This window comes from Pleurodeles waltl, chromosome 10, assembly GCF_031143425.1.
Source record: "Pleurodeles waltl isolate 20211129_DDA chromosome 10, aPleWal1.hap1.20221129, whole genome shotgun sequence".
Lineage (NCBI taxonomy): Eukaryota > Metazoa > Chordata > Amphibia > Caudata > Salamandridae > Pleurodeles > Pleurodeles waltl.
Window position 1 is genome coordinate 31224669 of NC_090449.1, and position 15482 is coordinate 31240150.

Genomic DNA, 15482 nt, shown 5'->3' on the forward strand with positions numbered 1-15482 from the left:
TTTTGTTTATAGAAATTGTGTAACCTGGGCCTTCAGTATTAGAGCCTTTGCTTCCTTTCAGCGAAGCTCTGACAGCAGCATGATCTGAGCCATTATCTTGTACTGCTGATGAGTCACTCCATCACTAGGCACCGTAGGCCTGCCATCTGTGGCCCGGTCTTCTTGACATAACACCCCGCAATGGGAAGCCTCATGGTTCAGGCTTCTGACAGCAAAGGGAACCCATATGTTAGAATCTGCAGTGTCTGAATTCTAAGCTGTCACTGACAACGCCGCTACAGGTGGTGTCTATTTATGCCTCTGGGCTGTCACCTCCAGAGGCGGGACAAAGCAACCATAGAGTCCCCAAGTGCCACATGTCTGCGCGCGGGACCAATTGCTGAAACGCTTCAGAAATCAAAAGGTGAGGAATCTGTGGTCAGAATATCCACCAGAATGACCGTGACTAAAAGTAAATAACTTGCTCATATCATTTACACCAATTATTTATTCCTCATAAAGACTGGACTTAAATACATTACGATAGTCTCCAAAGAGAATGTCACGCCCAACAGCTTACTTTTTTAGTGCATCGACAATCTTTAATGCTTCAACTAGAAAGAAACCAACCAATGAGTTCAAGGCAAATTATCCCTGTTAAATGCAGTTTAAACATCAAATACGATTATTCTGTAGCTATTCTATTATTGACCAAGGTTTTAAATACATAAAAAGCAATGTAAAAAAGTTTTTTTTAACAAAAAACTAAAGATGAACTCAAACTCAAAATTTGGCATGTGCCGTGTGGCAGTAATGTAGGATATGACTCTTATGAAGGATACTCACAATATATCTGAAGAGGCTTGAGCAAGCAATCTGAGGGACATCTGAAAGTGACACTAGAGCCTTATGGCCCACCATAGTGGGCAAATACCAGCCATTAAAGTCCCGATTCAAAGGCGAGGGCCTTTAACAAGGGAGCTGGAGTTTAATGCCAGTATAGCCCAGTTATGGAGGGTATAAGGCTATTAACATCCTGCCACTCGGGGGCAGAATGTTCTAATAAATAAAACAAAGGCCTTAGTGAGCCCGAGGGGATTTAAAACCTCTTCGGTCCATGACACCTTGGTTCACAGCAACAGATGGGAACACCAAACATTGGAATGTTGGAGCTCCGAGTTTCTACCGGCCATTAGAAGCCCGGATCACTCCTTTCTTTTCAATGGACCTCCCAACATTCCAGTGTTCTACCTCATCAGATAAACGAATATACAAAGAATTCCCATTACCATGTACAATTATTTCCCACAGTAGAACCAGAATCAAGGATCAATGTTACAGAAAAAATTATCTTTAGGGATAAAAAATGACAACTCAAAATTGTAATAGCACGGGTTGGTAGAGGTGACTCGTGTCGGAATTCAATGCTTCAAGAGGTCTTGAAGAAATCCCCGCATGTCAAAAGGCGCACTCCTGGTAGTAGTGAGGATAGTTGGAAATTTAGTCCTGATCAAGACCAGTAACAAGGGAAGTTCTAGGGGAAAAATTGATTATCCAGCGCAAGGATGAGATGGACGATAGTTTTCCATGATGGACACAAGCGATATTCAAGGACCTCTAGCTGCACTTCATACTCCAACAAACTTGTGTTAGTACCAAAGTTGCCACATTTTAGGAAAAGTGAGACCGTGTGGAATTTATCTGCAGCGTATCAAAATACAGTGTTCAGTCTGCCTCAAATAGAAAAATCAGTTGTACGTAGCGAGTGAGAACATATGAACTTTGCTTACTCCTTTGTTGACATATACACAAAACAGATGTATTTGTGCATTCAATACAGAAGATGAGTGAAATGTCCTAATAAGTTCCTACAGAGGGACCAAAAGTTCCAGTAATCACGCTCAGTGTTTTTGTTGCCCCCACACTCACTCACCTCGGCTTTATTTTCCAGCGACCTGCTCAAGGTATTCATTGCAGCAGTGAGGATGGTAGAAACAACCTCACCTTGCAGGTTCTTCTGGCTTGTAAAACTGTCAGCATTTCTAGTGCCTGGCCCGACCCTACTGCCCGGTCCAAATGTGCCTGGCGGGTGCCACTGTTGCGGTGCTGATGCACCATGTGGGTTTTACCAGCCAGAGAGTTAGTCGGAGAGGGTGGGTGGGATCTGACTGTAGCAGGGACCAGAGCAGTGCTCATAGATCTCCTCCTAAAACCCTGATACCCTCAATCCATTACAAGTTCAATGTATGTTGTCATACTTTAATGGGTGCAGGGACCTGGAGGTACTGTTATAACACATAAAAGTGTGCACTAGATATGAATTGATACATGCAGTGGGTATCCCTAACTTCGTAAGAGATTACCTTGTTTGTTTTAATTGGAAAATGTAACTGGACTTGCCTGTAACATTGATGTAAACATAAATGCTCACTACTTAAAATATAGTCTGCTCAGGGTCAGTATGTGTAAGAGTATTTTTCTGGCTGAGCTTTCTTATGAGTTTAACATCCTATTGAATTCTATAACCTTAGCAATAAGCAATCAAGAAACACAAAATGTAAAATAAATAACCAAATACACACATATTTCCTTACTCAATGCAGTTGTGAGGCCCCCGCCTCACTGTGAGCACCTCTTTCAAAGCACCTATCTTCCCTTTATTACTTCCAATGGAACCATCTCCTTTACCATGTAAAGGCTGTGATGTATTTTTTCTTGCATATTTCTTCACTGTCTTGCTACACGGTGAGAGGCATGCATAAACTTGATTTTTTTAAGCAATGTGGTGAAGTCCTGTGGTTTGTAGGTGGCATGCATTAACGATACGCGGGTCTACAGTATGCATTGTTTAAGATGCGCCCGAAGGTTACAGGAGCGCTGCATCAGCAAGCAGTGCATCACTCCGCAATTAAAGGAATTGCTGACCATGAAGTAAGCGGTGCACTGATCTGTGGCTATGTGGTTAGCGGGATAAGAGTTGTGCGGCTTTTGTCTTGAAGGTCCCGCTTGTGTCTCAGGGAGGTCCTGTTTTGTAATAGCCAACAAGGGACATGCTTGTCTAATAATTAATTTATAAATGTATTAGGGGTACCAGGTCTGGATTATGTCATTTTTCTGTTGCCTGTGTGATAAAAGATTGAGTGAGTTGTTGCATTTCAGCCAGATAATGGCAATTCAAACTATTTCTGTTATTACCATGGCAAAGATTTTACCTGGTTCTACATGGTGAGCTCGGTCTTTCACACAGCAGTCCACACTGCAGTTTCCTTTCCAAAGTAAACAAAGCTCAGTGTTCTAGCTTGTGGGTGTTTAGGTAACTGGCTACATAGTTAAACATTATTTATTTAAATAGGGGTGTAGGAGGTTTCATGGGCCTTCTTTCTTTTATTCTTCATATTGTAGTACAGGTTAGCTGCAGTGGTGACTCAAGCAGTGTCTATCTGATATCACCTATGACAATTTTAAAGCTTCCTGAATGGCTGCACCAGGATTGGTGGGTGCCAGAAGCCAACAGTATATAAGAAGTTGGAAAAAATAGGTACTCTTCAGAAAGCTTGTTTGTTAAAGATGCCCCTTTCCAGGTGATAAACCTATTGGTGAAGAGCTTGAGGACAAGATTTGCAAATCAAAAACCTACACAGCTTTCTATTGATCAATCCAGGTGTTATAACAAAAATAGGAAGCCCTGGCGTTGTTTAGGGCTTGAGAGATATGAACCATCATCAAATAGATCTTCCTTTCACCCCAGACAATAAAACAGTGGGTTCAAAGCCTCTCACGAGGGTATAGGTCATCAGCAGCGTCTGCACTCCAGACTATTCCAGCATCCAGAGGTCTCCACAGGGAGGTCAACTTAGTCTGTTATCCCTCACAGATTATACTGTAAAGGGTAGTGAATAGACAGCATGACTCCCTACCCAATTCTCTGGCAGGAGTTCATTGTTCCATTTGTTTTTTAAATAAATGTCAACTTGTATAATGCAGGATCATGGACAGAATAACAAGATATGAATGTGTGTGCAGTATTTCGAATACAAATATCTTTTTAAAAAAGTTTGGTATCGTTTTGGTATTCTTTGGAATTTCAAATTCATCCTCCATATTTTTGTTTCCTTCCAATTCCTGTTCAAATTAATTCCAAAATGTTAACAGCTTTGCAGGAAGATGTCTTGTTTTTGATTGACAAAAATGCAATGATGCCCATTGCAAAAGAAGAATGGAATAAGGGGTGGTAATCATTGGAGATTCTAGTAAAGAAATCATTAGGGAATTATTGACTGCTAGACTGAATGGACTTGAATGTGTATCTCAAAGAAGTTCGATATGAACACCCTTCAACAGGTGCTTGCATTAGAGGCAGAAGGGGATTTCTTGTCTTCAGAAGATCTGCAGGATGTTTACTTGCATTTACTTGCATGTGCTTATTCTGAAAGTACATCAAAAATGTTAAGATTTCCAGTGGGGAAGGATCATTGGCTGTTCCAGGTATTACCATTTAGCCTCAAGTTCTATCCCAAAGCTTTCGCCGAAGTATTGGCTCCAGTAATAACAATCTTACATGAACAGATGGTTGAGCTCCATCTATCTAGACAATTTACTGATTATACCTCACTTCCAGATGAAAATATACAGAAATCTGTGCAAGTCCGGAAAGAGTTTGAGTCTCTGTTGAACTCTCAGAAGTTGCTTCTTCAGTCCTCATCATGCCTGGTTTCAGACAGCTATGGAAATGGTGTGTCTACCACTGGCGAGGAGGATGAAATTAATTCACGGGCTGTTTAATCTACTACATGGAAATCAGGACTCAGCTAGGAAGTCCTACAAGTCCAGGCCAATATGATTTGTATTTCCTTTCTTGCTAAATAAGGACTATTTTATCCGAAGTGTAATTTCAGAGCTACATTATGTGATGCTCCTCATTGTATTTTCTTTTTAGGCAGCATAACTCTTTGTAGTATCCTCAGCACATCTGAATAGGGGGTCCAGTGGTTCACCATACCCTACAACACTGGACACCGCCTCTCAGAACTATGAGGCCATGATCCTGATGACAAAACCCTGTAGGAACAGCTTAAATGGTAGTTAGCTTATCGAACTTTAGGGAGCAGCAGTTGTAAGAATTGACAATTCGATCACAGTGTCTTACTTGAACAGACAGTCTGAGATGGGGTTGCTGCTCCAGAACAAAGTGGTTGAATATATTTTGATAAGTGCAAAAAAGTATGCCTATGGGCAATTCACATTCGGGGGAGGAACAACGTTGTGGGAGACACTCTAAGCAGAGTGTTTCATTCATCTCAAAATCTCAGTGTCAACACACTCATTTCAGGGTATTTCAAGGTTATTGGGTACTCAACAGTAGACCTTTTGCAGATTACCAGAATGCCCTACTTGCCGAAACTGTTAATGATATGGCTGGTGCATTGACAGTAGGCGGTACAACTTCCCACTTGTGCCTTTGATTAATTTCAAAATGTTCAGAGGGATAAAGCAGAGTTGATTTTTTTTTGTCACTAAAGGCGGTATTCTTGGTAAATATCACTACTAAAGAGCATTTAGGGAAACAGAATTCTTCTATGTGTTATTCTTCATATCTAAGAATTTAAATTTTTGATGATCAGATTCTTCTTAGGTTAGGTCCAAACTTTGTTCCGAAAGTGAATTCAGTTTTTCACAGAGCTCAGGATGTAGTTCCTCCCGTTTTGATTTCTAATCCAGTTCCCGAACACATCTTACTACATTCATGAGATGTGGTTAGACCAGTTAAGAGTTCTTTAACCAGAATGGCAGAATTTAGTAAATGTGATTTTTGGTTTATCAATTTTGAACAAGCTATTAGAGGTTTCAAATCTTCAATGTCCACCTTGAGTTGCTGGATTAAGCAGGTAATGTCTACTGCATATTTTAACTCAGGGTCTCCTTTTTCAGGTTCAATCCAAGTCAGTTTCACAAGATGAATGGTGCCTCCCTGGGAGGAATGGGGCCGAGCATCTATTACAAGCATTTCCACTGCTGCAACTTGTGAAAGACCGTCTCTGTTTATTAACTATTATCTTAAGGGACTAAACTGGAATTTGGTACAAAACTTTTGAATGTAAATGATGTACCTTAGTGATTTTATATTAAACTAAATATCCTGTGTTTTTTTTAAATGCCCATGTTAAAAGCCAATTTGCTATGGCGTGTGTGCATTATGTAAGGAATGAGATGAGGATTGTGGATGAGAAGGTAATGTCTGGATTACTTACTGATGATCTTAATTTCTCCGATTCCACATTCGTCGTCCCTTATAGTTACATTCCACCCTCCCATCTCGAATATTTTCATTGCTGTTTGAAGCTAGGCAGCAGGAAGTCCTGGTGATTGGTATAACCTTTACACAGTAAAATGGTGGGTAATTTTAAAATTAAAAGGGAAGAAAGATACTTGGAAAGAGGTGCTCACAGTGAGGCAGGGCCTCACAACTGCATTAAGCACTCGGACGAGGAATGTGGAATCAGTTTAATGAAGATTAGCGGGAAGTTATCAACGGTGTCTACCAGGATCACACATTCGAGGTAGGATCCAGCCTTCACTGGGCATCAGGACGATAGGGCTTATTCAGAGCTTTGGCTGTAGTAATCTGTCAGCATTTGTTAAGCAGGAGCCTCCTAGCCTTTGTCCTGCACATAAACTAGATACATACGAGTAGTGAGTCCAGTAGCAAGGACAGAGAGTTGACATCTAAGACTTCCACCTCATGCTGCTGGTGTCTGTTAGGTAATTCCTGCACAGTGTTAGGCTAATGACTTCTCCTGCACCAGGAAATGTGTGCCTGAAGTCGATGCAAGTGACAAAACTACTTTCATAGAAGATCAAAAAAATGAAACTAGTTTTGCCAATTGAGTTAGTAAAAAATAAACAAGAATAGAAGGAGGGTTGCTATTCAGAGCATGGGACTGGATAAACCCAAATAGGAATGGAGTGTCCCCAAAGACTGTACAGAGAGTGTACGCTCAACATCTAAGTGAGAGTGGTGAGGACGGAGTGCTACAAGTCGGGAGGTAACAGATGTTTGTGAAGTCTGTGTTGAGAGGCACTGGTAGGAGTAAGGGTTCTTCCCCAAGGTATCTACCAACACCAGAGAGATTGAGAAAATAAGGCTTAGGGTATACCAAGGGAGCTTTGAAGCTTGGCCAAAAGAGTGGTCTGTGGGACGGAGTTTCTGTGCTAAGCACATAGAGGATAGTGTTGAGTCTGGTGGAGTGCCATAGTAGTTTGTGAGTGGTGAATACGAGACGGTTGAAACGAAAGAGGATCATGGTGACCAAGTGTACAAAGGGTTTATGAGTGCTGAGTATAGCGGAAGTGGCAAGAGATGTGTTTATCAAGCATGTCAGTTAATGAAGTACAGTGTGTTTGTTGGTAAAGAGCATACTCATTCTGCCATGGAGGATGTTCCTTTTCTCCACCATGTTGCCTCATGCGTCCCATTCCTGTTAGACCACTGTGGCCTCATTGGCATTTACATAGTTGATCTGTGCACAGACCTGGATGTTATTGGCTCCATTCTGAGTAGTATCACTTGTTGATGTCACAGGTTCACTACTTCCTTTCTGGTGCTGCTCTGCCTTGGAGGATGTGCTTGATACACCGAGATTGTTCAGCTCCAGGATCGGACTTCCAAGTGGACGTCTCATTTTACCCTTGCCCCAGCCCTGCTCCTCTGGGGAGTGGCTACCCGTGTACCTTCCATTCGTCATGCCCTGGACAGAGCCAAAATCAAATTTGTCGAGCGGCGTGTGCTCAATGTGGCACAGGCTATCTTCGCTGTCGCTGAAGTAGCCTGGGTTTGTCCCCATCCACAGGTCATCGGTCTCAGGGTAGCAAGGAGGGCTATACGGGTGCGTTGGCTCTGTCTGTGAAGCCTTGTTCTTGCCTGGCAGGGCTGGTTGGATGTCAGTGCCATCTCTCTCCACACAGGGCTCCATCCTCCGAAAACAGTAACGTGCATACAGGCCGATGAAAAACATCTCCATGGTCAACGAGTAATAAAATATTGCTGCAAAATAGGGACAACAGATTAAAACTCAGATTGTTTCAGAAGCTTGCATAACCACAGACCGTCAAAGGCATTTGTGTTGTGTTGTAATCACAAGCCACTGCTATCCATTGCACTGGTACATAGTGTTATATAAAGACAGATAATGGCAGTGCTCAGGAGGTCTAATCAGCAGCCCTTTACTAATAGTATTGTCACTGAATTTCTGGGGGGGGGGGGGATTTATCACCTTCCTCCTTGCTTTATGATCTGGGTCTCCACTATTCACCCACAGGAGTGCAGGCAGTGCACTTCCACTGTCTAGAGAAGTTGTCTTCACCCTCCATCTTGGTCCATGCTAAACCAGGGTCATCCAAGGTGGATCATTCTTTGGCTTTTAATAACAGTGTAAGCCAAGTTTGAGGATGAACATCAAAAGACATCTGCTTTCAGTGGTTGCACCTAGTCCTTACTGTACGCTTGCAACCCCTGAGCTGATCAGCTCTCCTTGCTTGAAGTGGTGGTCTAGTGGTAGCCTTGCAGTGGACAGACAGTTCACCTGAGTGTAGTTCTGATGAAATGCATCTACCTCCCATGCAAATAATGCTGTTTCTTTTTATAGTCTTTACTATAAGCATATGATTGTCACAGTTCCTTTCTATTCCTTTCAAAGGGCCCTCTCCTTCCCTTCTATACTCTGCATGCCTCCTCTTTCTGAGCAGAGTTTCTCTGGCTCACATGCATGTTTGCCTTAATCTCTATTAATGTATTCCTGCATATGGCCCACAACTCATTTCAAAGATCAAAATTGCTCCTTTTGTGAACCTCATACCCCTGCATCTAACAATGCTTAATCTTCTCTAGCTCCTCAACCAGCCCCACCAAACATCTGCGTGAACTCACATACCCCACTCCCACTAAGGATCACACCCAACTCCTATTAATATAATCTACCAGAAAGAAACCAGAGTGAATGTATAAAATGGTATGTTCAGCACACATAAATAAACCCAGGAACAAAAAATAACCAATAACACTGGATTAACCACTAACCTTATGTTCCAGAGCAGTGTGCTGTGTGGTGTAAGGCACTTCAGTGTCTCCTTAGTGGTAGTAAGTGCTATAGAAATGCAGTTCAGTACTATTAAAGCTATTTTGGCATATCTGCCAGCCTACCAGGGATGCTCCTCAAGTATGCAAGCCTTTCAGAAGCAATCAGTGATGCTGATGAAGGCCACGTCTGCTCTTTGTGACAAAAGACATCCTCCAGTACCATGGTGCTGCTCAAGGTGCCCAGGTTGTGGATCAGAGTGATCAGACTGGAGTTGCTCAGGACACTGCTGAGAACTAGATGAAAGCCCAAACGCCTTCCTCTGTCTATGGAGCTTCCACATTTTGCACATGCAGAAGGTGAAACCTGTCTTGTGCTCTAGCTCTTATCATCTGCAGGAGAGAAATTCTATGCCCAGATGCACACACATGTGCTGTAGCAACATTTTACATACTGCTTATTCTTCCTGCCTTGAAGGGGAGGACAAGCTATCTGTGGGATCCAAGCCAACCATGCAAGGTGCAGTGAAGAGCAAGTCAGCTGCAGACTAGAATTAAGTCATGGTGGCTTGAAGCGCTGAATCATGGGAGCTCATCCAGCCCAGAAAGCGGCAGCCTACTTTGCAGCTCAGTTGGGAAAAGCCTGAGTGGCTAAATGGTCAGACCCTTTCCTGCACTAACCACAACCTCAAGTGTGTAAACTAAGCAGGGGAAGCTAGATTAGGATCTGTAGTTGGACAACAAGTTGGTCTAAAGATTAAGGACCTCATTCACAAAGGTAACTTACACTTTTGAGTAATTTACTCCTTGGTGTAAGTTTACTACTTTTCGGTATTCACAAACTCAGAGTGTAAATTTACTACGAACAAGTAAGCTACATGTCTCCACCCCTGAATTAGAGTAGTCATCTTTATCTTGTGGAGATGGATGGCAGCCCTCCCTCACTCTTGATAAACCCCTGTTACTTCTTCCTATTCCCGTCCAGTTTTGGAGTAGGTTTTCCCCTTTTAAAAGCTCCTCCACTGTGTCCCACCCACATTTACTACTAAAATGTCTACTTAGGGGAGCAGAGACTTCTAAGTCGGCACAGAGACATCCACACACATACGTATGGGTAACTATGAAGGTGTAAAATCCACACATAGGTGGTGAAGAGCACTTTGAACATACTGCAAAATGCAGATTGTAAACCAGGTCCAAAGAACCGATTTAAAACAAAAAGTGTAAAAGTACATTAGTTTTATGCTTTTGGTTTTAAGTACTTTTACAGTTTTTAGAAAATCACAACAAGTTTCCAGGTCCGCTCGTTAAGCTGCAACAGTCACAGGTTTCTATGCGCAATCCTGGGAATGTCATGTGACTTTTTCCCACAAAGATATTCCTCCAATATGTATTTGTACACAGAGAAAGGCAGCCTTGCTGTGGATGTTTTTGTAACTTTCACAGGTATATCATTTTCCTAAAAGAAAAACCCATTCTTCTCTACCCCATGGGGTGTTCTGTTTCCTGCCCCCTCTTAGAGTGGAACTTATTCCATCTCTTGACTATGGTGAATCTCTGGTCATTTCCAGAGTCGGAGGGTCGCAGATGAGTTTGTCAACAGGTCAGCCTCCTCACTATGGTGGGAGGAGGTACAGAGTGGGATGTGGATACTTAAGGTGGGCCTTAAGCTTCGACTGGACCTTCTATCTCTTACAAACAGTAGGTGAATGCTCATCTTGCAGTCATTCTTGTGGGTGGCCAACTGCAGTGCATGTAGTACTGGAGCTCTCACAATCTATATTAGTCACGCACATAGATTGGTCTTTGCATCTTATTCCACTAAGAGGACTCTTTGACCAGAAGAGAAGAGTCTGTTGAGCAACTTACTCTGAGAGCGGACCTGCACGGAGAAGGGTGGGCCACAGGGGATGGCCCCCAGAGCCCCCATGGTCTCCAGGATGCCGCTCTGCAGGCCACACAGCACCAGCACCAGGATGATGCATATGAACTTGGAGCGCAGGCTGTGACCCTGCAGGGCGCTTCGCGTGGCCTTGTAGAAGAGCAGGTATCCATAGAAGGACAGGAAGGTGGACAGGCCAATGATGGCATTCACATAGGTGTTCGGGTCAGTGTAGCCCACCTGCAGGAGACACAATGAACAAACACTCACATGGACATGGGTGCATTTAACAGATGACACTTTGAGAAGTTGTCACCTGGATCAGATAAGGAGAAGTAGAGGCTGATTATCCAACAATGCAATTAGTGAACAAGTGAAGACAAACGTAGGGGCCAATTCAGAAAAGCGTGCACAAAAAGGAGGGATGAGCTCATCATATATTACATTCACTTGTGCGTAACTTGCGACCCACACTTATCTCACGTCTCATAATGCATGTACCACATACAAGTTGGTTTTAATACTATTTTACCTTCCTAGTGCTTGTGTATGGTTAGTCTGGATAAATAAGAAACTTATATTTTTGATTGAATTAACTAATTTATCTACTGCCACAACTAAGGTACCTCCTTCTGCACAGATATTATTGACAATGCATGGTCCTTCTTCACTTTCTGCCCCATTTACACCTATTCTATTCTATTCTGTTGTATTGTTTTCTTTTCTATTCTATTCTATTATATTCTGTTCTACCTTTCCAAGTTCAAACATTTACTCCATTTTGTCTCAAGGTGTTTTTGTAGCCGAACCTGAGGTAGCACGCTCCTCAGAAGACTGTGAATTAATTTACAGACAGTTTTTATGTTTTTTTCCAGAATTTCAGGTGATCCACTTTCATTTTAAGGATCAGGTCTACTGACTTCCAAACTTTTTCTCCTTGGTCTCTGAAAGATCTGGTATCCCATTTAGCACATGAAATGTAAAGGATGGTAAATAAATATTTAGAGAATTGGTACTAATTGAACTGCAGAAAGAGTTTTACAAATGTTTGCCACAAGAACTTCGGCTTGCCATCAGAGAAAATGTGATGCCGTTGACTAACAATTTGAATAAGACCATTTATGAACTGGGAGTCAATGTAGTCTCTCAACCTTCAGAACACATGCTCTTACATCTGTACAGGGTGCATGCAGCACCATTGTTTTTATTTTAGAAGTCCCGGGACCCAGTAATCTAGATTGTACTGTTTAAGAACATTTACAACTGCTACTCTTTGAAAAAAGGAAAAAACTCTTCTTAGAAGTTCATAGATGAAATAACACAAGCTTTCGACACTGCTGCCACTAGTGGGAGAACGAGAAATTTCTTTCAACCACAGTACCAAGGTTCCTCACCGCTTGGGCTGGAACGGGACAAGGACAAGGACTGTTGGTGAGCTCAACTGAAAATTTCAGATGCATCCACCAGTGAAAAGCCTCCACAACTAAATGCAGCAGAGGAGAACTGCTGGCCCATTGCCCTGAATATGAACAAAGATCAGTGTATTATCACTGGATGATGTTGTAGAAAATGCACCATCCAGACTCTATACTGTGCAACAACAAGCTCAAGAATTACAACAACTGCGGGCAGAGATACCGCACTACGGCAAGCCTTGTCTTCTCGACCTGTGGATATACCTCCTGTGTCTACCTCGACACCTCGATATTCCAGGGATCCGCATAAAGTAAATGAATTTCTGGACTCTTTGACAGTCTTCCTTGCCTTTCGACCCTTACAATTCTCATCTGACAAAGCCAAGGTGGGTTATTTGATCAGTGCCTTGCCTGGCGCCGCACTAGCTTGGGCGACCCCCTTGGTCTCTGCTGAAGATCCTGTCTTAGATAATTATCCTGCCTTTCTTAAACTCTTTAAGTAGATGTTCGAGCGACCCAGGTTGGAGGCAGCTGCTGAAGAAGCATTATGTGATATACATCAAGGCAATCAGGATGTATTACAATACATAACCCGGTTTAAACAGCTAGCAGCTGAGACCCCTTGGGTGGAACGCACTTTTGTAACCCTGTTTTGCCGAGGACTTTGAGAAGAAATAAAATATGAGTTGGTGCATTCTACTCAATTTACATCTCTGAAAGAACTGATGGACCAAGCATTGAATATAGAGTATAGCTTGCAGGAACGTAAGATGGAAAGGTGAAAGACTTGATTACACTATCAGTCCAGATTACCCCGTTCCACAACCTGTCGTTCTGACGAAGTCCATCTTGAGGCAAATAAGTCTACAGAAGAAGAACCCATGCAGATAGATCTAGTCTGTAGTCCTTTATCTGACGCAGAAAGAGAGGATAGGCGACAAAAGGGCCTTTGTCTATATTGTTGAAAAGCTGGTAATTTGATCTGGATGTGTCCTGTCCGTCCTTCCAGACCTTCGGGAAACATCAGCTCCCGCCCCCTGTGAGAAGGAAGGGGACAGGAGGAGTAGACTTACCTTCAATATGTTCCTCCAGAGAGAATATCTCCGCTCTGTTTGTACTGTCTGTTACGGTACAATGTTCCCAAAGTCAAGAAGAGCAGGTTTTTGCTTTATTGGATTGTGGAGCCAGCGGTATATATTTGGATGAGACTTGGGCCAAAGAAAAAGGTATCCCACGAGTTCCTAAAGAAATGCCGGAACAAATCCATACAGTTGACTCCTTCTGGACGGTACGGTCTGCCTTGGCGTCTTTTACAGTCAGCAGCACAGTGGCTACTAGAAAGGGTCGCCCCTATCTTGGCCAGTCCAGAAACAGCAAAGGACTGGGTGTTCCTTCAAGTTCTTCAGCCTATGGTGGTAAGAGACATGCAGACCGTGACACACTCACGAGGACAAGGATCATTTGAGTTCAATATTGAGTAGTAATAGATATCAATTTAGCCAAGTCTGCCAGTATCAGAGCATTCATTTTTCTAGAAAAAACAAGTACTAGCCGTTCATTAGGGAAGATCAGATAATTCTGAAGATCTTTCAATTACGTTGTAGACTCCAGTTTAATCTTCTCAAACTTTTGGTAAAAGAGCCATTCAGGTGAAGTTTACGTAGGGACCCTGTATGAGCCGGTGCAAGAGGTGAGGTGTGGTGAAGGTCTTCAAGGGCTCATACACTTCTTTGGATATATTTTTGGCATTCACCATTTTTGTAGAAACATACTGTTTTGTGAACGCAACATTCAGGTGTTTGAATTTCCCTATCTGCTCCAAGCATCCCCTTTCAGCAAGATGACAGTCATGTTTACTCCAGCTGGATCTCTAATGGGTGAAAAGCATGCTTCTCCTCCATCAAGTGAGATGTAAACCATTTACATTTTATATATAGTGGAGTTTAGAGAGGTTTGTGTTTATTGGGTCGGACTTGGCCGCAAAAAGCAACAATGATGTGACATAAAGCAGCAATAAATTGACTCATATTAACTTTATCTTCTCCTCCAAAATATTTGGAAGTATGATTGCTGGTAATTGTCTCAGGCGATTATATCTTTCCGGAGACCTATAGCTTTTACTTGTGCCACCTGTTTCTTTAGCAACTTTTTTGAGAAGCTTGATTACGTAAAGATTAAGTAGTTAGACCAGACAGTAGTAGTTGGAGTGAACACTAACAAACAATTAGGTGTCACAAAGGTCAAATAGAGTGTATGGCCTATTGCATAGAGCAGCCTCGTTGTGTGATGTGGCGGATTACATGTCTTCATATTTTCCAGGACAAGCTGAAGGAAGACTCCCTTTGTGCCCATGCCTTTGAGGAGTTTCAGGCCTCGCAAGGAACTTAGAAAGCACATTATAAAAACCAGTACAGCACAGTACAATATCTGAGCCCGGATATTGCAATCTCTCAATTCTCCCAGCTACGTAAACAGTGTTTTATAATGGGAAATAAAAAAATGTCAAACTGGGTAAAGATATCTACGGGGGGCATTTGGTGGGTGGCAAATACAATAATACCAAAGGCCATAACTTTTCAGGTGTCTACACAAAAGATTTATGTGTTATCCTCTTATATTGAGCACACAGAAACCATTTCATTATAAGATCCTCAGTGTGGAACACTGGAACTAACCTCCTTTGCTATCAAATCAGATCTTGCCTTATGACTTTATACTGAGGAGGGATAAAGGTCATCCTTAATGGAGAAACATTCATTAGTTCAGCCAGATTATGTTAAGCAAAGGATCTGTAAAACCTTCTTCCAAAATTAAATTATTCATCACTTCTATTTTTCACCGCCGATCTTGCGATTAGTAAACTTACATTAACATTGGTCCAAATTTGTAACTCAAGGGATTGTGCCAATTGTGATCAGGGATAACATTTAAGTGCAGTTAAAGGATGGTATAAATCATTGAGATGAAGCTCAGTCATCTAATTCATAATGAGGCAACAATTATGCAATCAGAGCCTCCCTTGAATAATTCTGAAGGACTGTGAGAGTGTTGACAATGATGGTTGCTGAGCGCAGCTTAGTGCAGATGGGTTTCGACATAATTGTATTTGGCGCGTTGGCGGCATTCCTACTGCGCG

The 15482-nt window shown here is 42.3% G+C and overlaps 1 protein-coding gene across 2 annotated transcripts in view; it reads right to left on the reverse strand.

Annotated features, from left to right (window-relative positions):
- Positions 1-412: 412 nt before the first annotated feature.
- The window catches only part of LOC138260977 (organic solute transporter subunit alpha-like), an 83659-nt gene continuing 68589 nt past the window's right edge, over positions 413-15482 (reverse strand). For both annotated transcript variants that reach the window (XM_069209545.1, XM_069209544.1), the window contains exons 6-7: positions 10919-11171; positions 413-8020 (exon numbers count right to left, since the gene is read on the reverse strand). In XM_069209545.1, the coding sequence (XP_069065646.1) occupies positions 7458-8020; positions 10919-11171 (816 nt within the window). In that variant the 3' untranslated portion in view covers positions 413-7457. The remainder of the gene's footprint in view (positions 8021-10918; positions 11172-15482) is intronic.